This window comes from Mus pahari, chromosome 15, assembly GCF_900095145.1.
Source record: "Mus pahari chromosome 15, PAHARI_EIJ_v1.1, whole genome shotgun sequence".
Classification (NCBI taxonomy): Eukaryota; Metazoa; Chordata; class Mammalia; order Rodentia; family Muridae; genus Mus; species Mus pahari.
The window spans coordinates 77,463,124-77,475,107 of record NC_034604.1 but is presented as its reverse complement, the minus strand read 5'-3'; the positions used below and the strand labels follow the sequence as shown (position 1 = coordinate 77,475,107).

Below are 11,984 nucleotides of genomic sequence, written 5' to 3'. Positions count from 1 at the left end.
AAGAGAGGCCCCTTGGTCTTGCAAACTTTATATGACCCAGCACAAGGGAAGGCCTGGGCCAAGTAGTGGGAGTGGGTGGGTAGGGGAGCAGGGGGGGAGGGTATAGGGAACTTTCGGGATAGCATTTGAAATGTAAATAAAGAAAATAATAATAATAATTAAAAAATAAATAAAATAAAATAAAAATTAAAAAAATTAATAATAATAAAAAACCAAACAAACATACAATCTCTCTGTCACTTCTTATCCACCACAGTATATCTCTGGTGCAGCTGCAGAGCCCCACAGTTAAGGATAAAGGGCACCTTCCATCCACAGGAGCTGCAGGGTCAGACATTCTCCGTCCCTGCTAGCAGGCACTAGAACACCTGGCTCTCTAGATGTCTGAAGTACAGACTTGAAACTGACTAGAATCTCTCCAGAAGAGTGCTGTCGGCTGGCACTGACTGTTCTCTGCACACTGGCTCTGTGTGCCTGAATGCCTGGCCTGGAAGAACAACCGCAGCCCAGGAAGACCGTCCTCAGAAGACCACAGATCCTGTAGCAGCACTAACTAGACCTCATAGCTGCCCTCAAGGAAGTGAGACTGAGACGTCTCCTCCGCCCCCTGCCTGTCTCTGCCTCCTGCGGGTTTCTTCACTGGACTGGACCTCTCCTCTTGGAGCTGAGGATGCATTTATTTAAACCCTTTTGTCAACCTGGCAAGGAAGTGGTCTGGAATGGGAATCACTAGGAACCACAAGGCTGCCCAAAGTTACACGGGCTTCCTTCCGGAGGCCAAGAACTCACTTCCTCCCACACAGACCAGAATCTCTTCTCTTGCCACAAGCATGGCAGCCTGCTTTCACTCACCGTGAAGTCCCTCTTGATGGCGAAGTTCTCAGGTTTGACATCACAGAGGTGGAGGCGGTGGGAAAAGTCACTGTCGAAATGGCTCACCATGTCCAGGAAGCTGAGGGCAATGTGGCTAATAGCCTGTGCTTGGCCAGCTTCATCCAGTGGGAAGAGAGCCTTGTGGTGAGGGCTACCAGCAGCCAAGTACTCCACTGCGTAAAAGTGACCGCAGGATCCCAGCACGGGTAGGATGTGGCGGCTCAGATCTGGAAGCAGGCTGAAGTATACGTATTCCTCCTGTTGGAGCAGTGACCACGCACTGGCCAGCTGTTGCCGCCAGCCAGGGCCCTGCCTGGCAGGCCACAGCGGGGCTATGCTGTTGTTGGGCAGCTCCAAGCCTAGCGTGTTCTTGACCTCCCCGGCCACCATCAGGAGCAGCTCAGCCTCAGGGATGCCAGGGGCACCTGGCCCTGCTTCCTCCTCCAGCAGAGTGAGGGGCGGGAAGCTGGAGAAGGCCTCCCTCTTGGATTTGAGGACAACGGTCCGGCCACGCCACTGGGCCTGCAGCACCTTCTTACCACGTTCATAATACAGGCAGCGTTGGTACAGCAGCTCCCCGCCCACACACAGGTCTTCGCACAGGGCGCCCGTGAGCCAGCCACCGCGATAGTCCTGGCACTGGAATAAAGGGAACAGAGGGTCACTGCAGGGTAGGGAGAGGGGGCAAAGGACTTTGTAATTCGCTGAGGAGAGAAAATGCCCATGAGAGTGTTGGAGGCCACCTGAGGTAAATTCAGGTGATCACCTTGGCCTGTGAGTTCCCCAGCCAACCCCTAGTGGAAAGATTGATTAAATATTGCATCTGCACAAAACAGGTACTGTACTGGCTAGTTTTGTATCACCTTGACACAGGTTGGAGTTATCACAGAGAAAGGAGCTTCAGTTGGGGAAATGCCTCCATGAGATCCAGCTGCAAGGCATTTTCTCAATTAGTAATCAAGGCGGGAGGGCCCCTTGTGGGTGGTGCCATCTCTGGGTTGGCAGTCTTGGGTTCTATAAGAGAGCAGGCTGAGCAAGCCAGGGGAAGCAAGCCATTAAGAAATATCCCTCCGTGGCCTCTGCATCAGCTCCTACTTCCTGACCTGCTTGAGTTCCAGTCCTGACTTCCTTGGTGATGAACAGCAATGTGGAAAGTATAAGCTGAATAAACCCTTTCCTCCCCAACTGCTTCTTGGCCATGGTGTTTGTGCAGGAATAGAAACCTTAAGGCAGGAACCAACTGTTTCACGCGCCGTCACTCCTCTATTATACAGTATAGCAAGTACTTCCCTTGTAGCAGGTATCAAAGGAAATGCAGCGATGATTCAAAGCATAGGGGAAGGTGTACACCATGCAGACACTAGGCTGCCATAGACGGGACTAAAATCCTTGGGTTGATTTTTGGTATGCAGGGAGGTTCCAGAACTGATCCCCTACAGGGGGCCAACCCTCATTTGGTGAGAGTCTCATCAGGACTGTGTCACTCGGTCTAGCTGAGGACAGGGCCTTGAAACCCACACATCCAGAGTCAAGAGCTCGTCTTCTGCTGTGGAACTGGATGCACATGAGAACATCTGAGCCCTGGAAGAACAGACCCAGACCACGACCCTCAACTCTGACTCCACATTGGAGGCGTATCCAAAGACTCTTAACATTCCCATGCCAGAACAGCTAGGTTGGATGAGGCCTCGGGGTCTCATCAGCCCCTCAGTGTGACCACGGTACTGTCCCTTCCAAACACACTGGTGTTTGCTATTTTCAAACATGAGGTGCTTTCATTCCTGCAGCAGGGTGCCGTGCCTCGTGACACTCTGGAAGCATAGGGACAGTCTGCAATTATAGCAGCAGTGAAGAGAGATCCCCGGTAGCCTTCGATGGGGTGTCACTTCTAAACACCATGGGACTCCAGGATAGAACCACTCAGAGGACAGGGGATTCTGGCGACCTTCCCTACCATGCTGTAGATCCCTAGGAAGACTATCGTCCGAAGACACATGCAGGAGCATGGAGTAAAGAAGAATCACAATTCTGTTCTTAATTTTCACCACTTTTCTTTTTTTTTAAATATAGATAGATAGATAGATAGATAGATAGATAGATAGATAGATAGATAGATAGTAGCTGTCTTCAGACACACCAGAAAAGGGCATCAGATCCTATAACATGTGGTTGCTGGGAATTGAACTCAGGACCTCTGGAAGAGCAGTCAGTGCTCTTAACCACTGAGCCATCTCTCCAGCCCCCATTTCCACCACTTTTCATGAAGCCTAAATGTCTTGGACTCATGTGTATCACAAGATGATACAAACTTTCTAAGCCCGCACAAATGAATCCTTCCCTCCTATTAGCACATACAAGCTGCTGTCCTCTCCAAAGCTTCCACAGCGAATGAACCCACATTCACTCACCTTACTCCTTACACGGGCCTAAGACAGGAATAAAATCTCAGGGCCTTGTCTTTCACCCTGCTTTGCTCATTGCAAAATGCCTGGATGATCCACTGTGGATACTATGTAGTGTGGTGCAAACAAATCACTCGACAGAAAGCCATCAACGTGAAGTCTGACTGCTGGGCTGCAATTCCCAGCGTGCCTCCTACCTGGTCAGGGCCTCCAACTCCTCCTCTCTATCTTAGCTGTTCTGCCTTCCTTACAGAGTGACGGTGACAGTACAGCCTGGTGAGATGCACACAAGGGAGGTATATAACCCAGGGCCAGGCTAACAAGACGACCTTTGAACCACGATCAGATATGCCAGCGTGTTCTTTGCAAAGACGGGCGGGTAGTTTCACATGAGTCAGCTTTATTGCTTTGGAGTTGATTATAAGATGTGCCTTAAAGTCAAGAAAACAAACTCCTGATGCTTACACACAAATAATTTCAAACCCAAAAGCTGTCTGGAAGCCACAAGCTTTCATGACTCATTTGGCCACATGTGGTGTCAAGCAAGGCCGAAACGACGGGGCGTTTACAGCCACAGCTTGACTCTGACTGTGTACATCTCAGAGTTCCTTATCGGCCAGTGCCTGGGGCTGTCCCGCATGCAAAATATAATGTACACACCACACTATCTCTGAACCATGCAAAAATTCCAAACCACAAAGTAGTCAAGAAGAAGTTGTGGACTTTTATGAATACTGAAGACAATGTTCAAAATGGCTGTTAACAAAGAACACACCTGTGCTTGAAGGTGTTAAGACAGTGACTTCACAGCTTTCCCCAAACCTGAAGCCATGGGTCTCAGCTGCCCCTCTCCCCCCGTCCCCTTCCTGCTGACAGATCTCTCCTGTTATGATGCCCTTTAAACCTCTGTGAAACACAGAGACTGAGGCTCATTCTAGCCTCAGTCACTGTGACAAACCTTCTCTTAACAGAGCTCTGCAGAAAGAAAGCCGGGACCCAGAGCAGGCAGGGTGGCTCAGCAGTCCATCCTCTTGCTCTTGCGGAGGATCTGAGTCCAGTTTCCAGAACACACAGGGCACCTTACAGCCATTTGTTCCATTCCAGGAGAGGGTCTGACGCCCATTTCTGACTCAGACTCTAGGCACACACATGGTGCACATAAATAAAGGTAATCGAAGCTTCTATACATGAAATAAAATAAAAGTTGAAAATAGGAAGTGCTGGGCCTGATCTTCCATCTAGAGCATAGCACTATAAGCCCAGAGTTGTGCTGCTGTTACTGCTGGTGCTGCTGCTCCTGGTGATGGTGGGGAGGGTGGTAGTGGTGGTGGTAGCAGGTGTGTATGACTGTGCATATGGAAGCCAGAGTTCAACTGTGAGTTTCTTTCATGTATTGCTCTTTACCTTATTTTTTGAGACAGACTCTCTCAACGAACTGGAAACTCACTGTTTTGGTTACACCCTCTGGTCAGTGATTCCAGGCTCTGTCTGTCTCTGCCCTACCCCACCCCACCCCCTGGGGTTACAGGTATACACCACCATGACTGACTTTCACTGAGAATCTAAGCTCAGGTCCCCATGCTTGTACAACAAGAGCTTCACACTTTCTGAGACATTTCCCTAGCCTCCATGGGCTGGATTTTTAGGTCTAGAAAAGCAATAACCACAAGGAAACTGTATCAACCTATTCTGGCAAAATCATTTCAAATGGCCTTGCTTGAGGTTGTGTAACCATAAGGAAACTGTATCAACCTATTCTAGCAAAATCGTTTTAAATGGCCTTGCTTGAGGTCGTGCTCCTGTGCTGTGTTCTCGGGACTTGACAGAATTCGGGGGAAACGCTGTCCTTTGACCTTAGCTCTGGCACCCCTTTCCAAGGCACAGGGGCAGGAAGTGAGTGTGGGAAGGTAGTGTCAATCACTCTTTGCTCTTGTGCTCCCACAGCACATAAGGAACAGCCAGTCAGGCTTCTCAGTGGCCTTCCCAGAAAGCCTTGGGAAGGGTAGGTACTAAGACAAGCAGTGACGGGGGAGATGTGGTCACACGACAGTACGTGTCATTCATTCCTGTCATCCACTGTCTGCATCTGTGTTCCCCCGATGTTGTCTCGTGTTTACAGCTTCACATCTCTATAATAAAACTTCCTGGAGATCCTTTTAAATTAAACAAGAGAATCCGAGTGACGTCCAAAAGGGCCTTGGATCAGTTCCACAACCATTTCTCTAATGTTACTGCATTAGTAATTTAATTGGGAATGCTCTTGCACAAGGTGCAGGGCAGAACTGAAAAAGAAGGAATGTGTGCCCATGTGGTAGGGGAGAAGACGGAACTGCATAATCTTACAGTGCTGCAAAGTAGAGAGAAGGGAACTAGTCCCCGATGAAGCCCAGAGACGAGGCCCCGGAGACCAGGTTGCAAGCTGGGCCCTGGCTATGCCCCTAGCCAGCCACAGAGCTTCTGAGTCAAAATGTTCTCCTTTGCTTCTGAGTCAAAGTGAGTGTGTAGCAGGGGGTGGCTGACCCTTCTCCTCTAAATGGTGACTGTCACTGCCACAGCCATGAGTTACACCTGCAGATTCCGGAGTCAGAGAATCCCATCGAGAGCGGTCTAGAACAAGGCCTGAGGTTTAGTCCCCATCTTGACACAAACAGATTAACATTGACAACTTTTCAAATTAACCCATTTTTGAATGAGTAGTCATGACACCACCTCCCCACTGAAGCTCCCAGGGTTAGTTCACAGAAGAAGTGACAGCTTTGTAGGCTCCTGGCTAATATCAGAGCACAGTATGGACAGGACCAGAACAGCGCAGTTTAGTTTTGGGTCAGCCTAGATTTGCCTCTGGTCATGCAGGAGGAGGACAATTGTCCAGCGTCACAGGAGACATCACAAGGTCCAACAAAGTCAGAGGCACAGTCCCTAGCACGGTATCCCTGGCCAATGTAAGCTCCCCTCTCCAGCTTCCCAGATCTGGTTATGAGTGGGGTCAGGGCTTCTTGGAGGACACAGTTTGACCTCAGTGCTAACAGTGAAGAGAGCCTCATTGTTGGGCAGTGAAGCAGAGGGTTGTTCTGTCACAGCCCAAATTTTGACAAAGCATAAGTATCCAGAGAATCAGAAAGGGTGCTTCGGAATGGAGAGCAGTTCAAGCCTGGGCCTGAGGCCAGACTGGAGTAGTCTATCAAAAATATTATTCCAGGGTTTGGATGATGGCTTAGTGGGTAACATGCTTGTTGCACAACTATGAGGACCTAAAGGTGTGTTAACACTAGTCTGTAATCCCAGTGCTCCTGTGACAAGATTGGGGGATGGGGCAGAAATAGGACATTCTCTGGTGTACATGGTGGTAAAAAACAAAGAGAGCCTGTTTCAAACCAAGCACAAAGTAAGGACTAACACCCAAGGTTGCACCCCAGTCTCCATATGTGCTCCGTAAGACACATGTACACATTCACATATGCGCACACGCGCGCGCGCGCGCGCGCGCGCGCACACACACACACCCCCCAATTTAAAAACTTCTATTTCAAGCTTGGCACAGTGATTTACACCACGGTCCTAGCACTGGGGAAATGGAGCAGAATGACAGCCATAAGTTTGAGACCAGATTTTCTATAGAGTGAAACACTGTCTCAAACAAACCTCACCCAAAATAGTCATTCTCCTGTCCCATCTCACAGACCACAGACATGCTTCCCAACCTGTCAAATTCCTCTCTCTCTCTCTCCCTCTCTCTCTCTCTCTCTCTCTCTCTCTCTCTCTCTCTTCCCCCCCCCATTTGACAGCCATGTGAGCATTGTCAGTGTTGGGTCCACCAACATATTGCTTTATATACACATCTGGCTTAGAACAAAGGTGTCACTACTAAGTTGGTATCAGCCTAGGGGTGGGGGGTGGGGCGGAGTTTGGGGCAGCAGTTGTAAAGCCTAAACTCTTTCTGGGCATTAGGACATTGGCTTCTTGTTGGGAAGCTTAGTGTCAAAAAGGGCAGGATGTAAAGTGGAGTGACCAAAGGTCCAGAAGCCTGCTGGTTAACATAACAGTGGACCAAGAAAGACACTCACCTAAGCATGTACACACGGAAGCAAACACATATGATAATAGTTCTCCAGGAAACCACACAATGTCTTGCAGAATCTCAGCAAGCATTGCCCCAGCATGCAAACCCTCCTCTACAAGTGTGCCGAAGACCAGAGGCCCAGGCAGCTGTGTTCCCTGAGGCCTGTGCAATCCCTATTAGGACATACACACAGGACATACACAGACACACACACACACACACACACACACACACACACACAGAGAGAGAGAGAGAGAGAGAGAGACAGACAGACAGACAGACAGACAGACAGAGACAGAGAGAGACAGAGAGACTGCCCTGTTTAAAAAAAAAAAAAATTAAAAACAAAAACCCCAGAATCTTTAATGTAGGCAATAGTGCTAAATTCCATAGCACCTAACTAGACTGAGGCAGTAGAGGCTTCTGAATATCACAACCTATGGGAAGATTGCTGTGGAGTATGAGGAGTCCCCTAAGCTGATGTCCAGGGTGTGCAGTGTGGAGGGTCTCAACTTAGGGTCTCTACTGTCCAAGGCACCAAGTAGAGTCTTGAATCCTCCACGCGTTAACATCATTAAGCAGGACAATGGGCTTCAATGTTCCCATCTGCAAGAACAGCAAATGCTGTTAGAGTTTGTTGAGAAGGTTAAGTGAAATGGCACGGTCTGTGCTTCTGCCTATGCTACTGGGCAGCGTGGGCATCAACAGGCACTGGCAGAGAGCTTTTCGGCTCTCTGCAGTGATCTGCCTGCAGAAGCTAGGGATGTTGGGGTGTCCGTGTTAATGCTCCCCAACCACTCCTCAGCCCAGCAGATCCTCAACACATAGCTCCCCAGAGAAATAAGGCTCTGACAACCTCACAGACAACCCAGGAGAAGTGCCCCTTCTGTGGATGCTGTACAGAAGATAAGCCACACAAAGGATCAGGAAAACGGGGAGTCCAAAGGACCCAGGGATTGAAGCTCTCAAAACAAGAGAAGCTGACTCTCTAAGCAACTCCAGTCTCTGCAGATGTTGGACCTCACCCCATCCTCTAGCCATCTCTTTACCACCTAGTTGCTATATTCTGCAGGTAAGTTTCCTCCACTACCAGCAAAGCTACCTGACACTCTGGGGCCTGGAACAGACTGCCTGCATGGGAGACTCACCAGGACTCCTGGCTCTGCCAGAGAGAACCTCCCTTTGGCTCTAATTTCTTATATGCACTGGGTACTCAGAGTGAAAGCTAATGAGAGTCTGGAGGCCAGTCAGAAAAATAACAACCGCTTTTATTATGTAGGATGAAAGCCAGGCAAAATGCAAAGTGGCAGGGAAGCCAGGACACAGAGGCGCGATTCAGAGCCAGTCCTCAGAATCCACAATGCCAGCCTCTGCTTGGCAGCTGCCTGGCTGGAACTGCGTTTTAGTCTGCCCTGATTTAAGGTCTTGGGTACAGTGAGTCAGGGCACTTTCTCAGTTTTGCCTCAGCAAGTGCAGAATGAAAGTATCAGGAAATGCCATGCGAAGGTGAAGAGAGATGCTTGCCTGAGTGAAGAACAATTCACACACAGCATCCACAGCACCTCCCACCCCCACCCCATCCCCCACCCCCACAGCGGTTCACCTGACACTCCCAACAAACACAAACTTTGGGGAACCAGCTTTGGGAATTTGGCAAGAGTTAAGACTGAGAACTGTAAAAGACAGAATCAATCTTTTCAGCTCTCTGTCAAACTAAAAAAACGATCCCATATGGCTACATTGAAGATGTATTGGTAAAGCTTCTAAACAGAATTGGTTTTAATTTACAGCCTGGAATGCAGGGAAAGTTATGACTACCAATTACTTAAATCCTATCAGGCCATTTAATTTCCATTAGGCTTCTCTCAGCATGACCAAAGGTAAATAAATAAATAATGGGCTTTGTTTCCTATTTTAATCTACAAGATTATATTAAGTTTGTAAGTGGGACCTGGGTCTTGGCCAAACTACTAAATGATGTTATCTTAGTCAGTGAGCTTCACCAAAATAAAAGAGAATTTTATTTTGGGGATTTTTAGATGGCACTGGGGAAAGTAATGTTCCCATCTGCAAGAAGAGCAAGTTAAGAAGTGCTGTTAAAGTTTAAATCTTGCGATTTAAAACTTGAAACTTAAGTTAAGCAGTGAGCAGAAGACAGAACGTGTGTCCCTGTGAGGAGGAAGCAGGTTAACACGGTGACAGTAGCAACATTTAGTTAGGAAACATGCTTTGGTGGCTTAATTTTCCCAATCTCCTTGAAAGAGGGTGAGAGGGAGGGAGGGAGGGAGGGGAGGAAGGAGGGAAGGGGGAGAGGAGTAGGAGGGAAAAGGATGGAGAAGGTGGTGGTAGAGGTGATGAAGAAGCAGGAGCAGGAGGAGGGGAAGAAAAATACTTTTAAAATATTCAATGCTTAATACTTAACCCGTTTCTAAATTCTCACAATCTGAAAACAAACAAAAAAGACCTTTTTAAGCAAGTGAACTGAAACCCCTCCCCCCAAGAATTTCTTGGAGGTTTCAAACCAAATGCTCAAGATTTTAGGATTTGAATAATCACAGTGGGGAACAAATACAGGCTACTTTCTCCGACTTTCTTGAGGTCGGAGATGCCTGCCTGTACTCAAGTCTCTCCTAAGCACGAATTCCTAAGCAGAATCCGGGGGAGGAGGGGGGGTGATGAGCATTTTACTTCATAGAGGAAAGGCTAGTCCGACCGTTCAGCAGTCCCCTGATGTGACGTTTCTTTGTATCTACAACAGTCCGGCCAGGTTACGGAGCAGCTCGGACACAATCCTCTGACCTTCCCTCTTTAGCAGACCACGGTAGAGCATGGCACAGGGTAGACCAGGCTGGCTCCATGGCGCGTTATGCTCCTTAGGAGGTGTCTGCCTCGGTTCCTCTGGACCAAAGGCCTTGTCTTTAGGTCACCGGGAGGAGGAGCCCAAGCAACAATCAAACAATGGGGTTTGATCAGGTGGGGGTAATCCAGCAGTCCCATGGGATCACCGAAGGACAGTGGCTTAAGGGGCGAGAAAGCGTAAGAAAGAGATGTATCCTCCAAACCTGGCCACCAGAACTGGATGTAAGCATCACAGACCAGGAATCGCCCTGCAAACTTTCTGGCATGAATACTGTCCCGGGACGCAAGACTAATTTGGGAGAATAAGGAGGGATATCCCGGATCGCCCATAGAGAACTGCGAGCTCTTTGCCTGGGTATTTTTCATGCGCACATGGGAACCTAATCTCCCCTTGGCGGTTACCCCCACCCCATTCCCCTATCCCAGGATGGAGTGGTCGCTACGATGTTGCAGCATCGCAGGTGACATGGACTCCGAGGACCCGGAGAAGATGTCTGGAACCCGACCTGGACGCGCGACACTGGGCAATGCGGCGGCGGGACCTACCAGCGCAGCCAGGATGCGCCGGCTCTTCTCGTCCGTGCAGCGCTCCGAGAGGACGCTCGGGTGTGCGCGGAGCAGCAGAGCGGCTGCCAGCACCCAGCCGGCGGTCCACGCGGCGAAGGCGAGGAGCGCGCCCCGCCGCCAGCGCCCGCACCGTGCAGCCCGGCCCCGCGCGCCCGCCGCCCGCGCCATCGCCAACCCTGAGCTCGGGTCGCCGCTCCGCAGCTCCAGGGGCGGGGAGGGGGAGGGGCGGCGGGAGAGGAAACCAGCCTTGGGGCACCGCGTAGGAGTCCCAGCGTGGGGATCCGCTCCGGGTTTCTGGGACCTACCCACCCTGGCCACCTTTACACTTTCTTTTCCACTTTTCTTCCCTAAGACCAAGCCTCTCACTTCTCCGCTGGGCCTCTCCACTTCCCTCGTTCCTAGACTGCCGCCCTCTGTCTAGCCACTACACTTGCCCCTTTCCAGGACCCCACCGGACCCGCTCCAAACTCTAGTCTGCGGCTCTCTGCTCATCCCCATCCCCTCCAAGTCTGACCTCAGCTTCCCTCCATCCCTCCCGCTTCCCGGGGTGACATCTCCAGGTTTGGAGAGGAAGAAATGGGGGCAGTAAGGGACCGTCTGGAACACCTGGACCGCCCCTTCCCTAGAGCGCGGGGTCACACTACAGCCTCCCAGACTGCGCAGGACTTGAGGGCTTCCTTGAAGTAGTAATGAGGGATGAGCTGTCTCCACTAACGTGGCCACAACAAAGGCTCACCCGTGAGCTTCCGTCCGCTTGGGTCTTTGTAGCTCCATCCTTAAGCCCCTGCTCGCCAGTCTATTCTCTAGCAAAGAGGCCACAGTGGGTGGCACGCTCAGAGTCCTGAGAGGCATTGTCAACTTTGAAGGGCGCTAAAAGAGGGCCTCTGGCTCCGGCATTCACCGGACAAAAACGCAGCAGGGTTGCTGCAGACCCCATCCCAGACGCCCTCCCGCGGCCCTGTGCCCTCCCTCCTCCAGCTCCCTCTCTCACCCTAAGCGTTCTCTAATAACCTCTAGGGAACTGGTGTCCTAACTTAGTCTATTCTGCAGTTCCCTGGTTCTGGAATTTTAGAGCAAATTGAATGCTCAGGATGAGTTGCAAGACTCGCGGGAAGTTTCCAAAACTTAGAAGATTCAGGAGGCACCTCCTTGTGGCCATGTAACTTCTGGGACAGAGGAAAACAAGATATAAAGTTTAAAAAATAATAATTGTTAAAATGTTT

At 50.1% G+C, this 11,984-nt stretch overlaps 1 protein-coding gene across 1 annotated transcript in view; it reads right to left on the bottom strand.

Moving 5' to 3' along the window:
• Positions 1-10,929, bottom strand: part of Dipk1c (divergent protein kinase domain 1C) — a 23,400-nt gene extending 12,471 nt beyond the window's left edge. The window contains exons 1-2 of the mRNA XM_021214969.2: positions 10,741-10,929; positions 853-1,512 (exon numbers count right to left, since the gene is read on the bottom strand). Of these exons, the coding sequence (XP_021070628.1) occupies positions 853-1,512; positions 10,741-10,929 (849 nt within the window). The remainder of the gene's footprint in view (positions 1-852; positions 1,513-10,740) is intronic.
• Positions 10,930-11,984: the final 1,055 nt, after the last annotated feature.